Source organism: Procambarus clarkii, chromosome 29 (genome assembly GCF_040958095.1).
Source record: "Procambarus clarkii isolate CNS0578487 chromosome 29, FALCON_Pclarkii_2.0, whole genome shotgun sequence".
NCBI lineage: Eukaryota > Metazoa > Arthropoda > Malacostraca > Decapoda > Cambaridae > Procambarus > Procambarus clarkii.
Genome location: NC_091178.1, coordinates 30,386,965 through 30,411,089, shown reverse-complemented (window position 1 = coordinate 30,411,089; position 24,125 = coordinate 30,386,965). Strand labels below are relative to the sequence as shown.

Sequence of the window (24,125 nt, the reverse complement as noted above, 5' to 3'; positions counted from 1 at the left end):
CCTTCCATCCTCTGTTATTCTTGCTGGTGCTAGGTGCTCTGTCCAGGAGTATATTCCTTCTCCTCGACTTTATAACAAGTGCTGGAGGTTTGGGCATGGTGCCCTCCGCTGCTCTGGGACTGTCTCTCTCTCTGTCCTTTGTGTGGGAGTGAAGGTCACTCTAAGTCGGAGTGCACTTCTCCCAAGGCTCGTTGCCTCAACTGCGGTGAGGCCCATCCTACCTTCTCCCGTGCGTGTGTCCATTACAAGCTTGAGGCAGCCGTCCTCAACTTGAAGCACTGGGAGCGTTTATCTTTTCCTGAGGCGAGACACCAGGTTCGCCGGCTCCCGCCTTTTGCTAATATCTCTTATGCTCGCGTGTTGCGCTCTTCCTCTCCTCGTCCTTCCCGCCTTCCTCAGACTCACAACCGTTTCCGGGCCTTGGACCCTGATGCGCCCACTGCCCCCTCCTTTGTTCCTTTGGGTTCTCTCCCGAAGGATCCTCCTCCTGGTCCTCTGTCTGGGGTTCCCCTTCCTTCTACCCGGTCTGTCGTGTCTCCTGTGTCTTCTTCCTCGTCCCCCTCCGATCCTCCTTCCCATCCTCTTCCTCCATCTATCGGCTCTCCCCACCGCCTGTCGGTGCAGGCGGATGTCCATCGCTCTCCAAACGGCCGTCGTGTGTGCTCTCGTTCGGCTTCTCCTGTTGAGACACTGGAATCCGTTGCCCGGTACGTAGTTGCTGGGACACCGGTCTCTTTAAGTCAGAAGCGAAAGCCTGGCTCCTCTCCTTCCTCTTTCCCGGCGGGTAAGAAGGCTTCGATTTCTTCCTCAGCTCCTACTTCTGGCTCTGTTGCTCCTTCCCCTCCCGTTTCAGTGATTGCGCCCCCTGTTCCTGCTATGGAGGTTTCTTTGGCCCCTGCTTCCCTTTCGGTTGCTGCTCTTGCTGAGGTGCGCTCCCCTCTTTCTACTCCCCCTCTTCCTGCTGCTGTCCTTGACTGCTCCTCTCCGTTGTCTCCTCCTCTTCCTCCTCCTCCTCCTCCTCCTCCTCCGGACCCCGCCCGCCCACCTCTGATCTGTTCTCCCGTTTCCTTCCCTCCGTCTTTGCTCAGTTTACCCATGCCCCCTAACCCTGACTTTGCTGACCCTGATCCCGACCCTGATATTCTTTAACGTGCTCTGTTGCTCTTTCGCCTTTGTTTCTTCCTTGTTCTCTGTTTTTGTCCTTTCTCTTCTCGTCGTTGTCCATTCTTCAATGGAACGTTCGAGGTTATTACGCCAATTTCCTTGAACTCCAACTTCTGATTTCGCGGTTTTCGCCCCTTTGTGTCTGTCTCCAAGAGCCAATGCTTGGTGCTCGTCCTGGTCGTTTTCGTGGCTATTCCTTTCTCTCCCACCCCCCCCAGCCATTGCTGGGGCTTCTAATTCTTCTGCTCTCTTGATTCGTGCTGATGTTCCCTTTGTTCCTTTGCTTTTTCCTTCGCCTCTCTATTGTTCTGCTGCTCGTATCTTTGTGGGGAAATGGTACACAGTTTGTTCCATTTATCTCCCCCCGAGTGTCCCGCTCTCTCTTCCTGATTTGAAACACCTCCTAGACTCCTTGCCGGAGCCTGTGCTCCTGCTGGGTGACTTCAGTTGTCGTTATTCTCTTTGGGGTGACGTTCTGACGAATACCCGGGGTCGCCTCCTTGAGCCGTTTCTCCTCTCTTCTTCCCTGTCTCTTCTGAATTCTGGTGAGCCCACTCATTTGGACTCTCGGACTCGCACCCTTTCTTGTCTTGATCTTTCTCTCTGCTCTTCTTCTCTTTACTTAGATTTCACATGGCAGGTTCTTGATGACCTCCATGGAAGTGATCATTTCCACATCCTTGTTTCCGTTTTCTCTTTTTGCCCTTCCCTCTCTTTCCCTAGGTGGCAGTTTGCTAAGGCAGACTGGACCCTATTTACCCTCAGTGCTGCTCTCTCTGACTTCTCCCTTCTGCCTCTCTCTCGCGCTCTCCTCCTTTTTCATGACACTGTCTTCAACGCTGCCCTCCGCTCTATTCCTCGCTCTTCCTCTCGGGGTCCACGGAAGTGCGTTCCCTGGTGGAATGCGGACTGTGCTCGGGCTGTCCGCTGTAAGCGTGCAGCCTGGAAGAGGCACCGCCGTAGGCAGACGACCGATTCTTTTCTTTTCTTTCGGAAAGCGAGTGCGGTTGCCCGTAGGGCCATCCGTACGGCTAAACGTGAATGTTGGTCATCTTATGTCTCAACAATTACGTCCGAAACCCCTCTGGCCCAGATCTGGAAGCGTATCCGCAAGATAGCGGGTAAGTTCGTTCCCGATGTTTCACCGGTCCTTCACCTCCACCTCCATGATACTCTTGTGGCGGACCCGTTGCAGGTCGCTTCCGAACTAGGTTCCCACTTTTCTTCTGTTAGCTCTGGTCTTCATCTTCCCCAATCTTTCCTTCTTCTTAAACCTGTCCTTGAGTCTCGTCCTTTAGATTTCTGCACTCATCTTCAGCTTCCCTATAATGATCCCTTCTCTCTCTCTGAACTTCGTTCTGCCCTGGCCCTCTGCGGTTCTACGGCGGCGGGCTCCGATGGTATTCATTATGAGATGCTTCGCCATCTCTATCCGAGCACGTCTCAGTATTTACTGAGTCTGTATAATCGGATCTGGGAGTCGTCGTCAGTCCCTGAGGACTGGCTCGATGCCGTTGTCCTCCCTGTTCGCAAACCGGGGTCTCTGGGTACTTCCCCTAAGGACTTTCGCCCTATTGCTCTCACAAGTTGTGTCTGCAAACTCTTTGAACGTATGGTTAACGTTCGTCTGATGTGGTTCCTGGAACACCATCACCTCCTCTCCCCTTCTCAATTTGGTTTCCGCAAGTGCCGCAGCACGACAGATGTCCTGGTGAACTTGGAGGTCTATATTCGTACTGCTATTGCTGCGAAGACCTCCGTTGTTGCCGTCCTTTTTGACCTGGAAAAGGCTTACGACACCACTTGGCGTTATCATATCCTATCTCAACTTCATTCTTTTGGCCTTCGTGGTCATCTCCCTCTCTTTCTCCGCAGCTTCCTCTCTCGTCGTTCTTTCAGGTGCGCCTTGGTACCGCTTTCTCTCCCTCTTTTCAGCAATACGAAGGTGTGCCCCAGGGTAGTGTTCTGAGCACTACTCTTTTTCTGGTTGCCCTCAATGGTTTTCTTTCCTCTCTTCCTTCTGGTGTCTTCTCCGCTCTCAATGTCGATGATCTTACCCTTTGTTGTCAGGGTGATGATTCGCCTCTCCTTCAACGCCGGCTTCAACTTGCAATTGATGCCGTGTCGTCTTGGGCCACTGATCATGGTTTCAAGTTCTCTACTTCTAAGACTTGTGCCATGACATTTACGCGGAAACGGGTTGTTCTTCGTCCCTCTTTTGTCACTTTATGGTCATCCCCTTGAATACAAAGATTCCGCAAAGCTTTTGGGGTTATTCCTTGACACTCGTTTGTCTTGGTCTCCCCATATCTCTTACCTCCGTGTTGAGTGCTCTAAGGCCCTTACCCTCCTTCGGGTCTTGTCCCATACTTCTTGGGGGGCAGATAGGCGCACTCTCCTTGCTTTACATTCCTCTCTCGTCCTGTCTAAGCTCGATTATGGTTGCCCTGCTTACTCGTCTGCTTCTCCTTCTACTCTTCGCCGTCTTGATGCTTTGCACCATACTGGGTTGCGCCTCAGTTCTGGTGCCTTTCGTTCGACTCCCGTCCTTAGCTTGTATGTTGTCACTGGCTTCCTGTCTCTCCAGGACCGCCGTGATCGCTACTGTCTTCGCTATCTTGCGCGGTCCTTGCAACATCCTTCCTCTCGCCTCTGTCGTGCTTTAACTTTTACCCCTCCTGCGGTTCCTGTTCCTCTTCACCACCTCCCTCTTTCTGTCCGGTTATCTCGCCTGCAGGATTCTCTTTCCGTTCGTATTTCTGATGTTTCTCCTCGTGTTGTTCCTTCTTTGCCCCCGTGGAGGGTCCCTCTTCCGCGGTTTTGTACATCCTTGACCCGTATCACTAAAGCTTTTACCCCTCCTACGGTTCTAAAACGCCTTTTTCTCGAGCACTTTTCTTCTCACTCCCGCTCCGTTTCTGTCTTCACCGATGGGTCTAAGTCAGCGGACGGTGTTGGCTACTCTGTTGTTTTTCCTGATCGCACTTATATGTGTCGCTTGCCTCCGGAGACGAGCATCTTTAGAGCGGAACTTTATGCTATTCTCTATGCTCTTCGTCTCCTGCTTTCTCGTTGTCAGTCTTCCTTTGTAGTTGTTGTTGACTCTCGTAGTGCCCTCACGGCTCTCGGGTCCTTTAATCCGGTTCATCCAGTGGTTGTCGAGATCCAGCATTGGCTGTTTCTCGTTCACAGTAAATTTAAGTCGGTTGAATTTTGTTGGGTTCCCAGCCATATTGGTGTGTCTTTAAATGAGCGTGCGGATGCTGCCGCCAAGGAAGCTGTCCGCTCTTGTCCCATCTCTCGTAAGGGCATTCCGTATTCCGACTTTTACCCGGTAATCCATTCCTCAGTCCTTACCCGTTGGCAGGCTTCTTGGTTGTCTGTTACTGGTAACAAGCTACGTACTCTTAAATGTTGTGTTTCCTCGTGGCAGTCCTCCTTCCACCGTAACCGGCGGTGGGAAACAGCACTGGCGAGGTTGCGTATTGGCCATACTCGCTTAACCCATGGTCACTTGATGGAGCGCCGCCCTGCTCCTTATTGTCCTAGTTGCATTGTCCCTCTTACGGTCGTGCATGTCCTTCTTGAATGTCCTGACTTCCAGGACGAGCGTGTGTCTTGCTTTCCGACCGCCCCTCGCGGTCACCTGTCCCTCGATAGAATTCTTGGTGACTCGGATACTTTTGATATCGTTCGCCTTATGCGTTATTGTTCTCGTATTGGCATCCTTGGTGATATTTCGCGCCCTCTGATTATTTTGCGTATTTGATGGTGCTACATAGCCTTCCCGGTTTGGTGCCTTCTTTTGATAATTACTTACTTACTTACTTGGGTGCCCTTGGTGGTGGGTGCCATTACTGCTGGGTGCCCTTGCTGCTGGGTGTCCTTGCTGCTGGGTGCCCTTACTGCTGGGTGCCCTTGGTCCTGGGTGCCCTTGCTGCTGGGTGCCCTTACTGCTGGGTGCCCTTACTGCTGGGTGCCCTTGCTGCTGGATGTCCTTGCTGCTGGGTGCCCTTACTGCTGGGTGCCCTTGCTGCTGGGTGCCTTTGCTGCTGGGTGCCCTTACTGCTGGGTGCCCTTACTGCTGGGTGCTCTTACTGCTGGGTGCCCTTACTGCTGGGCGCCCTTGCTGCTGGGTGCCCTTGGTACTGGGTGCCCTTGGTGCTGGGTGTCTTTGCTGCTGGGTGCCCTTGGTGGTGGGTGCCATTACTGCTGGGTGTCTATGCTGCTGGGTGCCGTTAGTGGTGGGTGCTATTACTTCTGGGTGCCCTTGGTGCTGGGTGCCCTTACTGCTGGGTGTCTATGCTGCTGGGTGCCCTTGGTGCTGGGTGCCCTTGTTGCTGGGTGCCCTTGGTGGTGGGTGCCATTACTGCTGGGTGCCCTTGGTGCTGGGTTTCCTTACTGCTGGGTTCCCTTGGTGCTGGGTGCCCTTGCTGCTGGGTGCCATTGCTGCTGGGTGCCCTTGGTGCTGGGTGCCCTTGCTGCTGGGTGTCCTTGCTGCTGGGTGTCCTTGGTGCAGGGTGCCCTTACTGCTGGGTGCCCTTGGTGCTGGGTGCCCTTGCTGCTGGGTGTCCTTGGTGCTGGGTGCCATGACTGCTGGGTGCCCTTACTGCTGGATGCCCTTGGTGCTGGGTGCCCTTGCTGCTGGGTGCCCTGGGTGCCCTTACTGCTGGGTGCCCTTGGTGCTGGGTGCCCTTGGTGCTGGGTGTCCTTGCTGCTGGGTGCCCTTAGTGCTGAGTGCCCTTGCTGCTGGGTGCCCTTACTGCTGGGTGCCATTGCTGCTAGGTGCCGTTGGTGCTGGGTGCCCATGCTGCTGGGTGCCCTTACTGCTGGGTGCTCTTACTGCTGGGTGCCATTGCTGCTAGGTGCCGTTGGTGCTGGGTGCCCTTGCTGCTGGGTGCCCTTGCTGCTGGGTGCCCTTGGTGCTGGGGGCCCTTACTGCTTGGTGCCCTTGGTGCTGGGTGCCCGTATTGCTGGGTGCCCTTGGTACTGGGTGCCCTTGTTGCTGGGTGACCTTGGTGCTGGGTGCCCTTACTACTGGGTGCCCTTGTTGTTGGGTGACCTTGGTGCTGGGTGCCCTTACTGCTGGGTGCCCTTACTGCTGGGTGCCTTTGGTGCTGGGTGCCCTTACTGCTGGGGGCCCTTGGTGCTGGGTGCCCTTGGTGCTGGGTGCCCTTGGTGCTGGGTGCCCTTACTGCTGGGTGCCCTTGTTGCTGGGTGACCTTGGTGCTGGGTGCCCTTACTGCTGGGTGCCTTTGGTGCTGGGTGTCCTTACTGCTGGGGGCCCTTGGTGCTGGGTGCCCTTGGTGCTGGGTGCCCTTGCTGCTTGGTGCCCTTACTGCTGGGTGCTCTTGATGCTGGGTGCCCTTGCTGCTGAGTGCCCTGGGGATGGGTGCCCTTGGAGTTGGGTGCTCTTTGGTGCTGGGTGCTCTTGCTGCTTCGTGCTGGGTGCCCTTGGTGGTGGGTGCCCTTGGTGGTGGGTGCCCCTGCTGCTGGGTGCCCTTGGTGGTGGGTGCCCTTGCTGCTGGGTGCCTTTACTGCTGGGTGCCCTTGGTGCTGGGTGCCCTTGGTGCTGGGTGCCCTTACTGCTGGGTGCCCTTGCTGCTAGGTGCCCTTACTGCTGGGTGCCTTCGCTGCTGGGATCCCCCCTTACTGCTGGGTGCCCTTGGTGCTGGGTGCCCTTGGTGGTGGGTGCCCTTGGTGGTGGGTGCCTTTGCTGCTGGGTGTCCTTGCTGCTGGGTGCCATCGGTCATATTGCAGCAATAATCCCGGAACAAGCACCACACTCTATGATCACTATGCACTGCTTTTTTTTCTTGCGTGTCGTTATGACATTCCCTGAGACACTTGCTGGTCCGGCCCTTGTACACCCTGACGTGTCTCCCGTGTCCTTCATTGTTCCTCTTATATCACTCCACCAGTGCTGATGGTCACGCCACGGTGAGCCTGCTGTGTGTGTGTGTGTGTGTGTGTGTGTGTGTGTGTGTGTGTGTGTGTGTGTGTGTGTGTACTCACCTATATGTACTCACCTATATGTGCTTGCAGGATCGAGCATTGACTCTTGGATCCCGCCTTTCGAGCATCGGTTGTTTACAGCAATGACTCCTGTCCCATTTCCCTATCATACCTGGTTTTAAAATTATGAATAGTATTTGCTTCCACAACCTGTTCCTGAAGTGCATTCCATTTCCCCACTACTCTCACGCTAAAAGAAAACTTCCTTACATCTCTGTGACTCATCTGAGTTTCAAGCTTCCATCCATGTCCTCTCGTTCTGTTACTATTCCGTGTGAACATTTCGTCTATGTCCACTCTGTCAATTCCTCTGAGTATCTTATACGTTCCTATCATGTCCCCCCTCTCCCTTCTTCTTTCTAGTGTCGTAAGGCACAGTTCCCTCAGGCGCTCTTCATACCCCATCCCTCGTAGCTCTGGGACGAGTCTCGTTGCAAACCTCTGAACCTTTTCCAGTTTCATTATATGCTTCTTCAGATGGGGACTCCATGATGAGGCGGCATACTCTAAGACTGGCCTTACGTAGGCAGTGTAAAGCGCCCTAAATGCCTCCTTACTTAGGTTTCTGAATGATGTTCTAACTTTTGCCAGTGTAGAGTACGCTGCTGTCGTTATCCTATTAATATGTGCCTCAGGAGATAGATTAGGTGTTACGTCCACCCCCAGGTCTCTTTCACGCATCGTTACAGGTAGGCTGTTCCCCTTCATTGTGTACTGTCCCTTTGGTCTCCTATCTCCTAGTCCCATTTCCATAACTTTACATTTGCTCGTGTTGAATTCTAGTAGCCATTTCTCTGACCATCTCTGCAATCTGTTCAGGTCCTCTTGGAGGATCCTGCAATCCTCATCTGTCACAACTCTTCTCATCAACTTTGCATCATCCGCAAACATCGACATGTAGGACTCTACGCCTGTAAACATGTCGTTAACATATACAAGAAATAGAATTGGTCCCAGCACCGATCCTTGTGGTACTCCACTTGTTACTGTTCGCCAGTCCGACTTCTCGCCCCTTACCGTAACTCTTTGGCTCCTTCCTGTTAGGTAGTTCCTTATCCATTCTAGGACCTTTCCCCCCACCCCCGCCTGCCTCTCGAGCTTGAACAGCAGTCTCATGTGCGGTACTGTATCAAAGGCTTTTTGGCAGTCCAGAAATATATCTAAAATACATCCTTGACCCGTATCACTAAAGCTTTTACCCCTCCTACGGTTCTAAAACGCCTTTTTCTCGAGCACTTTTCTTCTCACTCCCGCTCCGTTTCTGTCTTCACCGATGGGTCTAAGTCAGCGGACGGTGTTGGCTACTCTGTTGTTTTTCCTGATCGCACTTATATGTGTCGCTTGCCTCCGGAGACGAGCATCTTTAGAGCGGAACTTTATGCTATTCTCTATGCTCTTCGTCTCCTGCTTTCTCGTTGTCAGTCTTCCTTTGTAGTTGTTGTTGACTCTCGTAGTGCCCTCACGGCTCTCGGGTCCTTTAATCCGGTTCATCCAGTGGTTGTCGAGATCCAGCATTGGCTGTTTCTCGTTCACAGTAAATTTAAGTCGGTTGAATTTTGTTGGGTTCCCAGCCATATTGGTGTGTCTTTAAATGAGCGTGCGGATGCTGCCGCCAAGGAAGCTGTCCGCTCTTGTCCCATCTCTCGTAAGGGCATTCCGTATTCCGACTTTTACCCGGTAATCCATTCCTCAGTCCTTACCCGTTGGCAGGCTTCTTGGTTGTCTGTTACTGGTAACAAGCTACGTACTCTTAAATGTTGTGTTTCCTCGTGGCAGTCCTCCTTCCACCGTAACCGGCGGTGGGAAACAGCACTGGCGAGGTTGCGTATTGGCCATACTCGCTTAACCCATGGTCACTTGATGGAGCGCCGCCCTGCTCCTTATTGTCCTAGTTGCATTGTCCCTCTTACGGTCGTGCATGTCCTTCTTGAATGTCCTGACTTCCAGGACGAGCGTGTGTCTTGCTTTCCGACCGCCCCTCGCGGTCACCTGTCCCTCGATAGAATTCTTGGTGACTCGGATACTTTTGATATCGTTCGCCTTATGCGTTATTGTTCTCGTATTGGCATCCTTGGTGATATTTCGCGCCCTCTGATTATTTTGCGTATTTGATGGTGCTACATAGCCTTCCCGGTTTGGTGCCTTCTTTTGATAATTACTTACTTACTTACTTGGGTGCCCTTGGTGGTGGGTGCCATTACTGCTGGGTGCCCTTGCTGCTGGGTGTCCTTGCTGCTGGGTGCCCTTACTGCTGGGTGCCCTTGGTCCTGGGTGCCCTTGCTGCTGGGTGCCCTTACTGCTGGGTGCCCTTACTGCTGGGTGCCCTTGCTGCTGGATGTCCTTGCTGCTGGGTGCCCTTACTGCTGGGTGCCCTTGCTGCTGGGTGCCTTTGCTGCTGGGTGCCCTTACTGCTGGGTGCCCTTACTGCTGGGTGCTCTTACTGCTGGGTGCCCTTACTGCTGGGCGCCCTTGCTGCTGGGTGCCCTTGGTACTGGGTGCCCTTGGTGCTGGGTGTCTTTGCTGCTGGGTGCCCTTGGTGGTGGGTGCCATTACTGCTGGGTGTCTATGCTGCTGGGTGCCGTTAGTGGTGGGTGCTATTACTTCTGGGTGCCCTTGGTGCTGGGTGCCCTTACTGCTGGGTGTCTATGCTGCTGGGTGCCCTTGGTGCTGGGTGCCCTTGTTGCTGGGTGCCCTTGGTGGTGGGTGCCATTACTGCTGGGTGCCCTTGGTGCTGGGTTTCCTTACTGCTGGGTTCCCTTGGTGCTGGGTGCCCTTGCTGCTGGGTGCCATTGCTGCTGGGTGCCCTTGGTGCTGGGTGCCCTTGCTGCTGGGTGTCCTTGCTGCTGGGTGTCCTTGGTGCAGGGTGCCCTTACTGCTGGGTGCCCTTGGTGCTGGGTGCCCTTGCTGCTGGGTGTCCTTGGTGCTGGGTGCCATGACTGCTGGGTGCCCTTACTGCTGGATGCCCTTGGTGCTGGGTGCCCTTGCTGCTGGGTGCCCTGGGTGCCCTTACTGCTGGGTGCCCTTGGTGCTGGGTGCCCTTGGTGCTGGGTGTCCTTGCTGCTGGGTGCCCTTAGTGCTGAGTGCCCTTGCTGCTGGGTGCCCTTACTGCTGGGTGCCATTGCTGCTAGGTGCCGTTGGTGCTGGGTGCCCATGCTGCTGGGTGCCCTTACTGCTGGGTGCTCTTACTGCTGGGTGCCATTGCTGCTAGGTGCCGTTGGTGCTGGGTGCCCTTGCTGCTGGGTGCCCTTGCTGCTGGGTGCCCTTGGTGCTGGGGGCCCTTACTGCTTGGTGCCCTTGGTGCTGGGTGCCCGTATTGCTGGGTGCCCTTGGTACTGGGTGCCCTTGTTGCTGGGTGACCTTGGTGCTGGGTGCCCTTACTACTGGGTGCCCTTGTTGTTGGGTGACCTTGGTGCTGGGTGCCCTTACTGCTGGGTGCCCTTACTGCTGGGTGCCTTTGGTGCTGGGTGCCCTTACTGCTGGGGGCCCTTGGTGCTGGGTGCCCTTGGTGCTGGGTGCCCTTGGTGCTGGGTGCCCTTACTGCTGGGTGCCCTTGTTGCTGGGTGACCTTGGTGCTGGGTGCCCTTACTGCTGGGTGCCTTTGGTGCTGGGTGTCCTTACTGCTGGGGGCCCTTGGTGCTGGGTGCCCTTGGTGCTGGGTGCCCTTGCTGCTTGGTGCCCTTACTGCTGGGTGCTCTTGATGCTGGGTGCCCTTGCTGCTGAGTGCCCTGGGGATGGGTGCCCTTGGAGTTGGGTGCTCTTTGGTGCTGGGTGCTCTTGCTGCTTCGTGCTGGGTGCCCTTGGTGGTGGGTGCCCTTGGTGGTGGGTGCCCCTGCTGCTGGGTGCCCTTGGTGGTGGGTGCCCTTGCTGCTGGGTGCCTTTACTGCTGGGTGCCCTTGGTGCTGGGTGCCCTTGGTGCTGGGTGCCCTTACTGCTGGGTGCCCTTGCTGCTAGGTGCCCTTACTGCTGGGTGCCTTCGCTGCTGGGATCCCCCCTTACTGCTGGGTGCCCTTGGTGCTGGGTGCCCTTGGTGGTGGGTGCCCTTGGTGGTGGGTGCCTTTGCTGCTGGGTGTCCTTGCTGCTGGGTGCCATCGGTCATATTGCAGCAATAATCCCGGAACAAGCACCACACTCTATGATCACTATGCACTGCTTTTTTTTCTTGCGTGTCGTTATGACATTCCCTGAGACACTTGCTGGTCCGGCCCTTGTACACCCTGACGTGTCTCCCGTGTCCTTCATTGTTCCTCTTATATCACTCCACCAGTGCTGATGGTCACGCCACGGTGAGCCTGCTGTGTGTGTGTGTGTGTGTGTGTGTGTGTGTGTGTGTGTGTGTGTGTGTGTGTGTGTACTCACCTATATGTACTCACCTATATGTGCTTGCAGGATCGAGCATTGACTCTTGGATCCCGCCTTTCGAGCATCGGTTGTTTACAGCAATGACTCCTGTCCCATTTCCCTATCATACCTGGTTTTAAAATTATGAATAGTATTTGCTTCCACAACCTGTTCCTGAAGTGCATTCCATTTCCCCACTACTCTCACGCTAAAAGAAAACTTCCTTACATCTCTGTGACTCATCTGAGTTTCAAGCTTCCATCCATGTCCTCTCGTTCTGTTACTATTCCGTGTGAACATTTCGTCTATGTCCACTCTGTCAATTCCTCTGAGTATCTTATACGTTCCTATCATGTCCCCCCTCTCCCTTCTTCTTTCTAGTGTCGTAAGGCACAGTTCCCTCAGGCGCTCTTCATACCCCATCCCTCGTAGCTCTGGGACGAGTCTCGTTGCAAACCTCTGAACCTTTTCCAGTTTCATTATATGCTTCTTCAGATGGGGACTCCATGATGAGGCGGCATACTCTAAGACTGGCCTTACGTAGGCAGTGTAAAGCGCCCTAAATGCCTCCTTACTTAGGTTTCTGAATGATGTTCTAACTTTTGCCAGTGTAGAGTACGCTGCTGTCGTTATCCTATTAATATGTGCCTCAGGAGATAGATTAGGTGTTACGTCCACCCCCAGGTCTCTTTCACGCATCGTTACAGGTAGGCTGTTCCCCTTCATTGTGTACTGTCCCTTTGGTCTCCTATCTCCTAGTCCCATTTCCATAACTTTACATTTGCTCGTGTTGAATTCTAGTAGCCATTTCTCTGACCATCTCTGCAATCTGTTCAGGTCCTCTTGGAGGATCCTGCAATCCTCATCTGTCACAACTCTTCTCATCAACTTTGCATCATCCGCAAACATCGACATGTAGGACTCTACGCCTGTAAACATGTCGTTAACATATACAAGAAATAGAATTGGTCCCAGCACCGATCCTTGTGGTACTCCACTTGTTACTGTTCGCCAGTCCGACTTCTCGCCCCTTACCGTAACTCTTTGGCTCCTTCCTGTTAGGTAGTTCCTTATCCATTCTAGGACCTTTCCCCCCACCCCCGCCTGCCTCTCGAGCTTGAACAGCAGTCTCATGTGCGGTACTGTATCAAAGGCTTTTTGGCAGTCCAGAAATATGCAGTCTGCCCAACCATCTCTGTCCTGTCTTATCCTCGTTATTTTATCATAGAATTCCAGAAGGTTTGTTAGGCACGATTTCCCTGTCCAGAACCCATGCTGATGTTTGTTCACAAACCTAATGTTCTCCAGGTGTGCAACCAGTCGTAGCCTAATTATTCTTTCCAGTATTTTACAGGGGATGCTTGTCAGTGATACAGGTCTGTAGTTAAGTGCCTCCTCCCTATCTCCTTTCTTGAAGATCGGCACGACATTTGCCTTCTTCCAGCAACTGGGCAATTCTCCTGACATAAGTGACTCATTAAAGATCATTGCCAGAGGCACGCTGAGGGCCTGTGCTGCTTCTTTTAGTATCCACGGTGATACTTTGTCTGGTCCAACTGCTTTAGTTGCATCTAGAGTTGTCAACTGTTTCATTACCTCCTCTGCTGTCACCTCTATATCTGATAGTCTTTCATCTAGGGTAACCCCTTCCAACAATGGGAGCTGCTCAGGCTCGGTAGTGAACACTCCATGGAAACTGGCATTCAGTGCCTCGCAGATTTCCTTGTCACTTTCAGTATATGCCCCCTCTGTCTTCCTTAGTCTTGTCACTTGGTCGTTCACCGACATTTTTCTTCTTATATGACTGTGTAGTAACTTAGGTTGTTTTTTCGCTTTGATTGCAATATCGTTCTCATAGTCCCTTTCCGATGTTCGTCTTATGTTAATGTAGTCGTTCCTAGCTCTGTTGTATCTGCTTCTGTTGTCCTCTGTTCTTTGTCTTCTGTACTTCCTCCACTCCCGCCTGCTGGCCATTTTTGCTTCCTGACACTGTCTATTAAACCATGGGTTATTATATTCCTTCTTATTTTTTCCCTTTACCGTTGGTATAAATCTCTCTTCGGCCTCCTGGCATTTCTGTATGACTAGGTCCATCATATCTTGGACTGTTTTTCCTCTAATTTCTTCCTCCCACTGCACTTCACCCAGATAGTCCCTTATCCTCATATAGTCCCCTTTCCTGTAGTCAGCTCTCCTTTCCCAGATCTCTTGTCCCATGGTCATAATTTTGAATTCCATCATGTAGTCAAAGACTAGGACACAATGGTCACTGGCCCCTAGAGGTATTTCATGCTCTAAATTCTCGATATCTTCTACGTTCTGGGTGAAAATCAGGTCTAATAGGCTCGGTGCATCTCCTCCTCTTTCCCTTGTGTCTTCCTTCACATGTTGTGTCAGGAAATTCCTGTCTATAACATCTACTAATTTTGCTCCCCACGTTTCATCCCCTCCATGGGGATTCCTTGATTCCCAATTTATCTCTCCATGATTTAGGTCCCCCATGATCAGCAGCTTCGCTCTCATTCTGTGGGCTAGTGTTGCTGCCTTCTGCAGTTCATCTATACATGCTTTGTTGTTGTCATCATACTCCTGCCTGGGTCTTCTACTGTTTGGTGGGGGATTGTAGATTACCATGATCACAATCTTCCTCCCATCTACTGTCAGAGTTCCATGTATGAAGCTTGTGCACTCATTGGTAACTCGATTTCCCAGGTCTTCAAACTTCCATTTCCGCTTTATTAGGAGTGCTACTCCCCCTCCCTGTCTCTGTGTCCTCTCTTTTCGTATCACCTGGTACCCTTCAGGAAAGATTGCATCTGAGATCATGTCATTAATTTTAGTTTCCACAATTGCAACTATGTCAGGATCTGCTTCACTCACTCTTTCTTTTATCTCTTCTGCTTTATTAGATACCCCATCAGCATTGGTGTACCAAACCTTGAGATTCTTCATGGAAACTCTTGTACCAGAGTTCTCCCTTTCTCTGGGGGTCTGGGGGGATCTGGGGGATGTCTGGGGGGTGACTGGGGGCAGAGGGGATCTGGGGGATCTGGGGGGTGTCTGGGGGATGACTGGGGGCGGGGAGGGTCCGGGGGATGTCCGGGGGGATCCAGGGGGTGTCTGGGGGGGTCCGGGGGGTGTATGGGGGGTGAAAGAGTTCAGGAGGGGTGCTTGGGGGGCTACTGGGGGCTGGGCTTCTAGGAAGGTAGGTAGGAGGGTCTGGGGTAGGGCCTGGGTAGGTAGGTCTGGAGTAGGAAGGGCATACTGGGTCTGAAGATTAGGGAGGGCATAGAGGGGTTGGGAGATGGCGTAAGGTTGGGAGACAGATAGAGGTTGAGAGGTTGGGAGGGGGATGGATAGAGGGGGTGGGGGGGACCTCCCACCTCCCTCGCAAGGGTGGGGGGTCACATGGAAGGAGAGGGGATGAGGAGGGGTGAGGGCAGGGCAGGCTTTGGGTGTTGAGGGGATGAGGTCTGGGTGGGTTCTTGGGGTTGAGGGGATGAGGTCTGGATGGGATTTGGGGGTTGAGGGGATGAGAGCTGGGTGGGTTTTTGGGGGTTGAGGGGACGAGGGCTGGACGGGTTTTGGGGGTTGAGGTGATGAGGGGGTCCTTGGAATGTGGGATGAATTTGACTCCAGTGGGGTCAGAGGGGTCAAGGGATGTGCTGGGGAGATAAGCAGGGGCGGCTGATTTGGGAAAGGGGTGACCTGAGAAGCACGTGTGAGCTGGTTAGCATGGGGTGGATTAGCACTGGGGTGTGTAGCTGCGCTCAAATGGGAAGAGTCGTATTGTTGTTTGCTTGCTCTGTGGGCAATCTGTTCCTCCTTCGTCATGAATTTGTCAATAAATACGTTGTAGTAATTTTTGCTACCTCTGAGTAGGTGTTTGTGATGCAGTATGTAATCTAGTATGTGTAATCTAGTAAGTGCAGTATGTGATGCAGCAGTATGTGTGTGTGTGTGTGTGTGTGTGTGTGCGCCTGTGTGCCTGTGTGTGTGTGTGTGTGTGTGTGTGTGTGTGTGTGTGTGTGTGTGTGTGTGTGTGTGTGTGTGTGTGTGTGTGTGTTTGTGTGTGTGTGTGTGTGTACTCACCTAATTGTACTCACCTAATTGTGCTTGCGGGGGTTGAGCTTTGGCTCTTTGGTCCCGCCTCTCAACTGTCAATCATCTTGTGTACAGATTCCTGAGTCTACTGGGCTCTATCATATCTACATTTTAAACTGTGTATGGAGTCAGCCTCCACCACATCACTGCCTAATGCATTCCATTTACTAACTACTCTGACACTGAAAAAGTTCTTTCTAATGTCTCTGTGGCTCATTTGGGTACTCAGCTTCCACCTGTGTCCCCTTTTTCGCGTCCCTCCAGTGTTGAATAGTTCATCCTTGTTTACCCGGTCGACTCCCGTGAGGATTTTGTAGGTTGTGATCATGTCCCCCCTTACTCTTTTGTCTTCAAGTGTCGTAAGGTGCATTTCCCGCAGCCTTTCCTCATAACTCATGCCTCTTAGTTCTGGGACTAGTCTAGTAGTATACCTTTGGACTTTTTCCAGCTTCGTCCTGTGCTTGACAAGGTACGGGCTCCATGCTGGGGCCGCATACTCCAGGATTGGTCTTACATATGTTGTGTACAAGATTCTGAATGATTCCTTACACAGGTTCCTGAACGCAGTTCTGATGTTAGCCAGCCTCGCATATGCCGCAGATGTTATTCTCTTTATGTGGGCTTCAGGAGACAGGTTTGGTGTGATATCAACTCCTAGATCTTTCTCTCTGTTTCATTTAGTACTTCATCTCCTATTCTGTATCCTGTGTCTGGCCTCCTGTTTCCACTGCTTAGTTTCATTACTTTGCATTTACTCGGGTTGAACTTCAACAGCTATTTGTTGGACCATTCACTCAGTCTATCTAGGTCATCTTGTAGCCTCCTACTATCATCCTCTGTTTCAATCCTCCTCATAATTTTTGCATCGTCGGCAAACATTGAGAGTAACGAATCTATACCCTCTGGGAGATCATTTACATATACCAGAAACAGTATAGGTCCAAGGACTGACCCCTGCAGGACTCCACTTGTAACGTCTCGCCAATCTGAGACCTCACCCCTCACACAGACTCGTTGTCTCCTGTTGCTTAGGTACTCCTCTATCCACCGGAGTACCTTCCCTTTCACTCCAGCCTGCGTCTCCGACTTCCGCACTAGCCTCTTGTGTGGCACTGTATCAAAGCCTTTCTGACAATCCAAAATATGCAGTCTGCCCACCCTTCTCTTTCTTGCCTTATTTTTGTTGCCTGGTCGTAGAATTCAAGTAACCCCATGAGGCAGGACCTGCCATCCCTGAACCCATGTTGATGCTGTGTTACAAAGTTCCTTCGCTCCAGATGCTCCACTATTTTTTTCGCACAATCTTCTCCATCAGCTTGCATGGTATGCAGGTTAGGGACACAGGCCTGTAGTTCAGTGCCTCCTGTCTATCCCTTTCTTGTATATCAGGACTACGTTAGCTGCTTTCCAAATATCTGGCAGTTCCCCTGTTGCCAGTGATTTGTTATACACTATGGAGAGTGGTAGGCACAGTTCTCTTGCTCCTTTCTTTAGATCTCAAGGGGAGATTCCATCTGGGCCTATAGCCTTTGTCACATCCAATTCTAGTAAACACTTCCTTACTTCCCCGCTGGTAATCTCAAACTCTTCCAGTGGTTCCTGGTTAGCTATTCCCTCTGTTATCTCTGGGATTTCTCCTTGCTCTAAGGTGAAGACCTCTTAGAATTTCTTATTCAGTTCCTCACACACTTCCTTGTCGTTTGTAGTGAAGCCTTCTGCCCCTATCCTTAATTTCATAACCTGTTCCTTTACTGTTGTTTTTCTCCTGATGTGGCTATGCAGCAATTTAGGCTGAGTCTTTGCCTTGCTTGCGATGTCATTTTCGTATTGTCTTTCTGCCTCTCTTCTCATCCTGACATATTCATTCCTGTCATTCTGGTATCTTTCTCTGCTCTCCAGTGTCCTGTTATTCCTATAGTTTCTCCATGCCCTTTTACATTGTTGCTTAGCTAGCCTACATCTCTGATTAAACCATGAGTTTCTCATCTTCATTTCACTGTTTTTCTTTTGGACTGGGACAAACTTGTTTGCTGCGTCCTTGCATTTGTGCGTGATGTAGTCCGTCATATCTTGGGCCGTCTTTTCCCTGAGCTCTGTTCCCCGTGCTATATCTGCTAGGCATTTTCTTATCTCCTCATAATTTCCCTTTCGGTATGCTAACCTTTTGGTTTCGGTATCCCTCCTCGAGTTCAATAACCCTTCTTCAATCAGATACTCAAACACCAATACACTGTGGTCGCTCATTCCTACTGGGGCCTCAAAACTGATTTATCTTATGTCAGAGTTGTTCAGGGTGAAAACTAGGTCGAGTCTCGCTAGTTCGTCATTTCCTCTCATCCTTGTGAGTTCTCTGACATGCTGGGTTAAGAAGTTTCTAGTCACCACCTCCAGTAGTTTGGCTCTCCACGTATCCTCGCCTCCATGCGGTTCCTTGTTCTCCCAATCAATCCTGCCGTGATTGAAGTCCCCCATGATGAGCAGGTGGGATCTATTTCTATTGGCAGAAGAGGCTGCCCTCTCAATTATAGTGTTAACTGCCATGTTGTTGCTTTCGTACTCTTGACTGGGTCTTCTGTCATTTGGTGGAGGGTTGTATATTACTGCTACTACTATTCTTGGTCCTCCCATTGTCATGGTGCCTGCTATGTAGTCTCTGAAACCCTCACAGCCCGGTATAGCCATCTCCTTAAAATTCCATTCCTTTCTCATGAGTAGGGCCACTCCGCCTCCTCCCCTACCTTCCCTCTCTTTCCTTATTATTGTGTACTCCTGGGGAAACACGGCATTCGTGTGTGTGTGTGTGTGTGTGTGTGTGTGTGTGTGTGTGTGTGTGTGTGTGTGTGTGTGTGTGTGTGTGTGTGTGTGTGTGTGTGTGTGTGTGTGTGTGGGTGAGTGCGTTTGTCTGTGTGTCTGTGTGTCTGTCTGTACTTAGCTAAATGTGCTTGCGGGTGTTGAGCTTTAGCTCTTTGGTCCCACTTCTCAACTGTCAATCAACTGGTGTACAGATTCCTGAGCCTACTGGGCTCTATCATATCTACACTTGAAACTGTGTATGGAATCAGCCTCCACCACATCACTGCCTAATGCATTCCATTTGTTAACTACTCTGACACTGAACAAATTATTTCTAATGTCCCTGTGGCTAATTTGAGAACTCAGTTTCCGTCTTCCAATGTTCGTGTTGTTCCCATGAAAATAGTTTGTCTTTGTCCCTGACAATTGCTCTCATAATTTGGAAGTGATAATCATGTCTTCTCCTAACCCTCTGTCTCCCAGGGACGTGAGCTTTCGTTCCCGTAGCCTTTCATATTTATTAACACTTTCTGGGATTTGTCTGGTGGCATACCTCAGAATCTTCTCCTACTTTGTCTTGTGTTTAACTAGGTATAGACTCCAAAGCTGGAGCTGCATACTCTAAGGTTGGTTTGACATAAGTGATATATAATGTCCTGAATGATTCCTTACACAAGTTTCTAAAGGCAGTTCTTATGTTGGCCAATGTAACTTAGGCCACTGACGATATCCTTTTGATGTGGGCTTCCGGGGACAGGTTCAGTGTGATATCAACCTTCAGATCTTTCTTTGTAATGGATTATCCCATAAGGATAATCCCATGGAACCGCCTACCAGCCGAAGCTGTAAATGACAAAAAAATTATGCAGTTTAAGGTCCATCTTGATAAAATCATCAGGAAATATGGCAGGAGACTTGACAAGCCGCAGAATTCCTGTCCTAGTAAAAGCCACTAGAGAGGTGGAGGCTTTCAAATAAGTTCTAGTAAATCTATGAAATCGATTTATAATACATAGTTATTGTTTTTTAAGCCAGGAGATATAATCGGCATAATCACCCTTGCAACTATACATAATACCGCATCATCAACTACACAGTATACATAATAGTGTATTATGACCACTGCAGTGGACTAGATGCTCTTCACTCCAGGTAATGTTATGCACACATTTATTAAAGGAGTTTCCTTTTGATTGTTGCGCTAAACTAGAAAAAATCTGTTCATGGTGACAACTATTATAGAAGTCATCTATTTCTAGACTAATAAATACTGATTATTATTCTTTTGTTAATTTATTACTTTTTTAATATTATTCTATCTATTTTTTTGGTTGGAAAGTTTTACTTACAGTCGACTGTCGCTAAGTGTCCCCTGTCGACTGTCGTTAAGCACCCCTGTCGACTGTCATTAAGCGCCCCTGTCGACTGTCATTAAACACCCCTGTCGACTGTCATTAAGCGCCCCTGTCGACTGTCATTAAACACCCCTGTCGACTGTCATTAAGCGCCCCTGTCGACTGTCATTAAACACCCCTGTCGACTGTCATTAAACACCCCTGTCGACTGTCATTAAGCGCCCCTGTCGACTGTCATTAAACACCCCTGTCGACTGTCATTAAGCGCCCCTGTCGACTGTCATTAAACACCCCTGTCGACTGTCATTAAGCGCCCCTGTCGACTGTCATTAAACACCCCTGTCGACTGTCATTAAGCGCCCCTGTCGACTGTCATTAAACACCCCTGTCGACTGTCATTAAACACCCCTGTCGACTGTCATTAAGCGCCCCTGTCGACTGTCATTAAACACCCCTGTCGACTGTCATTAAGCGCCCCTGTCGACTGTCATTAAACACCCCTGTCGACTGTCATTAAGCGCCCCTGTCGACTGTCATTAAACACCCCTGTCGACTGTCATTAAGCGTCCCTGTCGTTTGTCATTAAGCGTTCCTGCCGACTGTCATTAAGCGCCCCTGTCGACTGTCATTAAGCGCCGCTGTTGAATGTCATTAAGCGTCACTGTCGATTGTCATTAAGCGTTCCTGTTGACTGTCATTAAGCATCCCTGTTTACAGTCATTAAGCGTCCCTGTTGACTGTAATTAAGCGCCCCTGTTGACTGGCTTTAGGCGCCCCTGTTGACTGTCGTTAAGCGTCTCTGTCGACTGTCATTAAGCTTCCCTGTCGACTGTCGCTAAGCGTCCCTGCTGACTGTTATAAGGCGCCATTTTCGAATGTTGCTAAGCGTCCCTGTCAACTGTCAATAAGCGTCCCAGTCAACTTTCATTAAGCGCCCCTGTTGACTGTAAATAAGCGTTCCTGTCGACTGTCAATAAGCGTCCTTGTTGACTGCCATTAAGAGCCGTTGTCAATTGTTACTAAGCGCTCTTGTTAATTCTAATAAAGCATCCCTGTTGACTGCCATTAAACGTTACTGTCGACTGTTATTAAGTGTACCTGTTGACTGTCATTAGGCGCCCCCTATCAACTGTTATTAAGCTCCCTGTCAACTGTAATAAGCGGCCCTGTCAACTGTCATTAAGCGCCTCTGTCGACTGTCATTAAGCGCCCCCTGTTGACTGTCATTAAGCGTTCCTGTTGAATGTCATTAAGTGACCGTGTCGATTGTCATTAAGCGTTCCTGTTGACTGTTAATAAGCGTCCCTGTCGACAGTCATTAAGCGCCCCTGTCGACTGTCATTTAACGTCGCTGTCGTCTGTCATTAAGCGCATCTGTCGACTGGCAATAAGCGTCCCTGTCGACTGTCATTAAGCACCACTGTCGACTGTCATTAAGCGCCACTGTCGACTGTCATTAAGCGCCTCTGTTGAATATCATTAAGCGTCCCTGTTTACTGTCATTAAGCGTTGCTATTGACTGTGATTAAGCGCCCCTGTCAAATGTCATTAAACGCCCCAATTGACTGTCAATAAGCGCCCCTGTCAACTGTCATTATGCGTCCCTGTCGACTCTCATTAAGCGTTCCTGTCGACTGTCATTAAGCGCCCCTGTAGACTGTCACTAGGAGTCCCTGTAGACTGTCATTAAGCGACCATGTCGACTGTCAATAAGCACCCCTGTCGACTGTCATTAAGCGCCCTTGTCAACTGTCATTAAGCACCCTTGTCGACTCTCATTAAGCGCCCGCTGTTGACTGTCATTAAGCGTCCCTGTCGACTGTCATTAAGCGCCCGCTGTTGACTGGAATTAATCGTCCCTGTCGACTGTCATTAAGCGCCCCTGTTGAATGTAATTAAACGTTCCTGTTGCCTATTATTAGGCATCCCTGTTTAATGTCATTAAGTACCCATATTGACTGTCATTGGGCGTCCGTGTCGATTTTCATTAAGCGTTCTTGTTGACTGTCAATAAACGCCCCGGTCAAATGGCAACAAACGCCCCTGTTGACTGTCATTAAGCACCTCTGTCGACTCTCAATAGGCGCCCTATGTTGACTGTCATTAAGCGTCCCAGTCGACTGTAATTAAGCGCCACTGTCGACTGTATTTAAGCGCCCCAGTTGAATATTAAAAAACGTCCCTGTTTAATGTCATTAAGCGGTCCTGTTGACTGTCATTAAGCATTCCTGTTGACTGTCATTAAGCATCATTGTTCACTGTCATTTAGCGTCCCTGTTGACTGTCATTAAGCGCCACTATCAAATGTCATTAAACGCCCCTGTTGACTCTCAATAGGAGTCCCTGTCGACTGTTATTAAGCGATCCTTTCGACTGTCATTAAGCGTCCCTGTCGACTGTCATTAAGCGTTCCTGTTGACTATCATTAAGCATCCCTGTTTGCTGTCATTAAGCGTCCCTGTTGACTGTAATTAAGCGCCCCTTTTGACTGTCCTTAAGCGCCCCTGTTGACTGTCTTTAAGCTCCCCCTGTTGATTGTCGTTAAGCGTCCCTCTCGACTGTCAATAAGGGTCCCGGTCGACTGTCATTAAGCTTCCCTGTCGACTGTCGCTAAGCATCCTTGCTGACTGTTATTAAGTGCCTTTTTCGACTGTTGCTAAGCGTCCCTGTCAACTGTCATTATGCGCTGGTGTTGACTGTAATTAGGCGTTCCTGTCGACTGTCAATATACGTCCCTTTTGACTGTCATTAAGAGCTCATGTCAATTATTATTAAACGCTCCTGTTAATTCTAATTAAGCATCCCTGTTGACTGTCATTAAGCCTTACTGTCGACTGTCATTAAGCGCCCATGTCTACTATCATTAAGCTCCTCTTTCGACTTTAATTAAGCTCCCCTTGGTGACTGTCATTAATTAAGCATCCCTGTCAACTGTCATTAAGCGCCTCGGTCGATTGGCATTAAGCGTCTCTGTTGACAGTCATTAAGCTCCACTGTCGACTGTCATTAAGCGCTTCTGTTGATTGTCATTAAGCACCCCTTTCGACTGTCAATAAGAGTCCCTGTCGACTGTCATTAAGGTGCCCCTGTAGACTGTCAATAGGAGTCCCTGTCGACTGTCATTAAGCGTCCATGTCGACTGTCAATAGGCGCCCGTGTCGACGGTCATTAAGCACCCCTGTTGACTGTTACTTCGCGCTCCTGTTGACTGTTATTAAACGTCACTGTTGACTGTCATTAAGCGTCCCTGTCGACTGTCATTAAGCGTCCTTTTCGACTGTCATTAAGCGTCCCTGTTGACTGTCATTAAGCGCCTCTGTCGACTGTCATTAAGCGCCCTTGTCGACTGTCATTAAGTAGCCTTGTCGACTGTCATTAAGCGCCTCTGTCGACTGTAATTAAGCGCCCCTGTTGACGGTCATTAAGCGTCCCTGTTGACTGTTATTAAGTGCCTCCGACGACTGGCATTAAGCGTCCCTGTCGACTGTAATTAAGCGTCACAGTTGAACGTCATTAAGCGCCCATGTTTACTGTCATTAGGCGACAGTGTCAATTGTCATTAGGCGTTCCTGTTGACTGTCATTATGCGCCCTTGTCAAATGTTATTAAACTCCCTTGTTGGCTGTCAATATGCGTCCCTGTCGACTGTCAGGGGCCCTTTTGTTCCAAAAATGCTATAAATGAAAACTCGTTCGATTTCAATTAAACTTTTTTGGCAAGTTTCTTATGAAAAGTGTTTCATCTGGTCCAAGTTTCAGGATCGTAGCATAAATAGGAAAGGAGAAAAAAAATATTGTAGTAGGTGTGAAAATTATGCCAAAATGGTCAAAATCGATTATCAAACAAAAGTTTCAACTGAAATCATAGCTATGACTCTTTGCTATCACAATAGCATATATTAAACTAATATTATAATTAGTTTAATTGGACAAAAATTAAATTAAAAATAAATTGATTTTGTTTTTTTAATTTTTTTCCTTTTTTTTCGGACGATTTGCATAAAACCTATACACCTGACTGCACGTAAGCCTATCTGTAAGGATGCTAATTTTGGAGAAATTAGGTTGATGTCAACCTCAGCCACAGATTTTAGAACCTTGGACTTTATTATTTTTATTTTTTTCAATTGACATAAACGTTTTCAAAACTTTTTAATTTTGTATTCATTTCACATGAAACTTACACAGTATATGTGGAGAGCATGTCTCTACATTTGGCACACAGCTTTTTTTTCTAAGTTCATTTATTGATTTTATAATAGCAATAAACATGCCATATTTGCATAATTTTTTGGAGAACTTTGAACATTTGTATTAGGAAAACTAAAGACGTTTTGGAAATTCTAAAACATGCAAT

General features: G+C 50.0%; 2 protein-coding genes across 2 annotated transcripts; both read right to left on the bottom strand.

Moving 5' to 3' along the window:
• Positions 1–5,562: 5,562 nt before the first annotated feature.
• Positions 5,563–5,973, bottom strand: LOC138369689 (uncharacterized). Its single transcript, XM_069333122.1, has one exon. It carries the CDS (start codon positions 5,971–5,973, stop codon positions 5,563–5,565), a length of 411 nt encoding a protein of 136 aa, XP_069189223.1.
• A 3,947-nt stretch (positions 5,974–9,920) lies between these two features.
• On the bottom strand, positions 9,921–10,331 carry LOC138369688 (uncharacterized). The gene has a single exon (XM_069333121.1). It carries the CDS (start codon positions 10,329–10,331, stop codon positions 9,921–9,923), a length of 411 nt encoding a protein of 136 aa, XP_069189222.1.
• Between the last annotated feature and the right edge of the window lie 13,794 nt (positions 10,332–24,125).

Bases quoted from the DNA above. Each gene is read 5' to 3' on its own strand.
- LOC138369689 (XM_069333122.1), bottom strand. From the start codon at position 5,973: ATGGGCACCCAGCACCAACGGCACCTAGCAGCAATGGCACCCAGCAGT.
- LOC138369688 (XM_069333121.1), bottom strand. From the start codon at position 10,331: ATGGGCACCCAGCACCAACGGCACCTAGCAGCAATGGCACCCAGCAGT.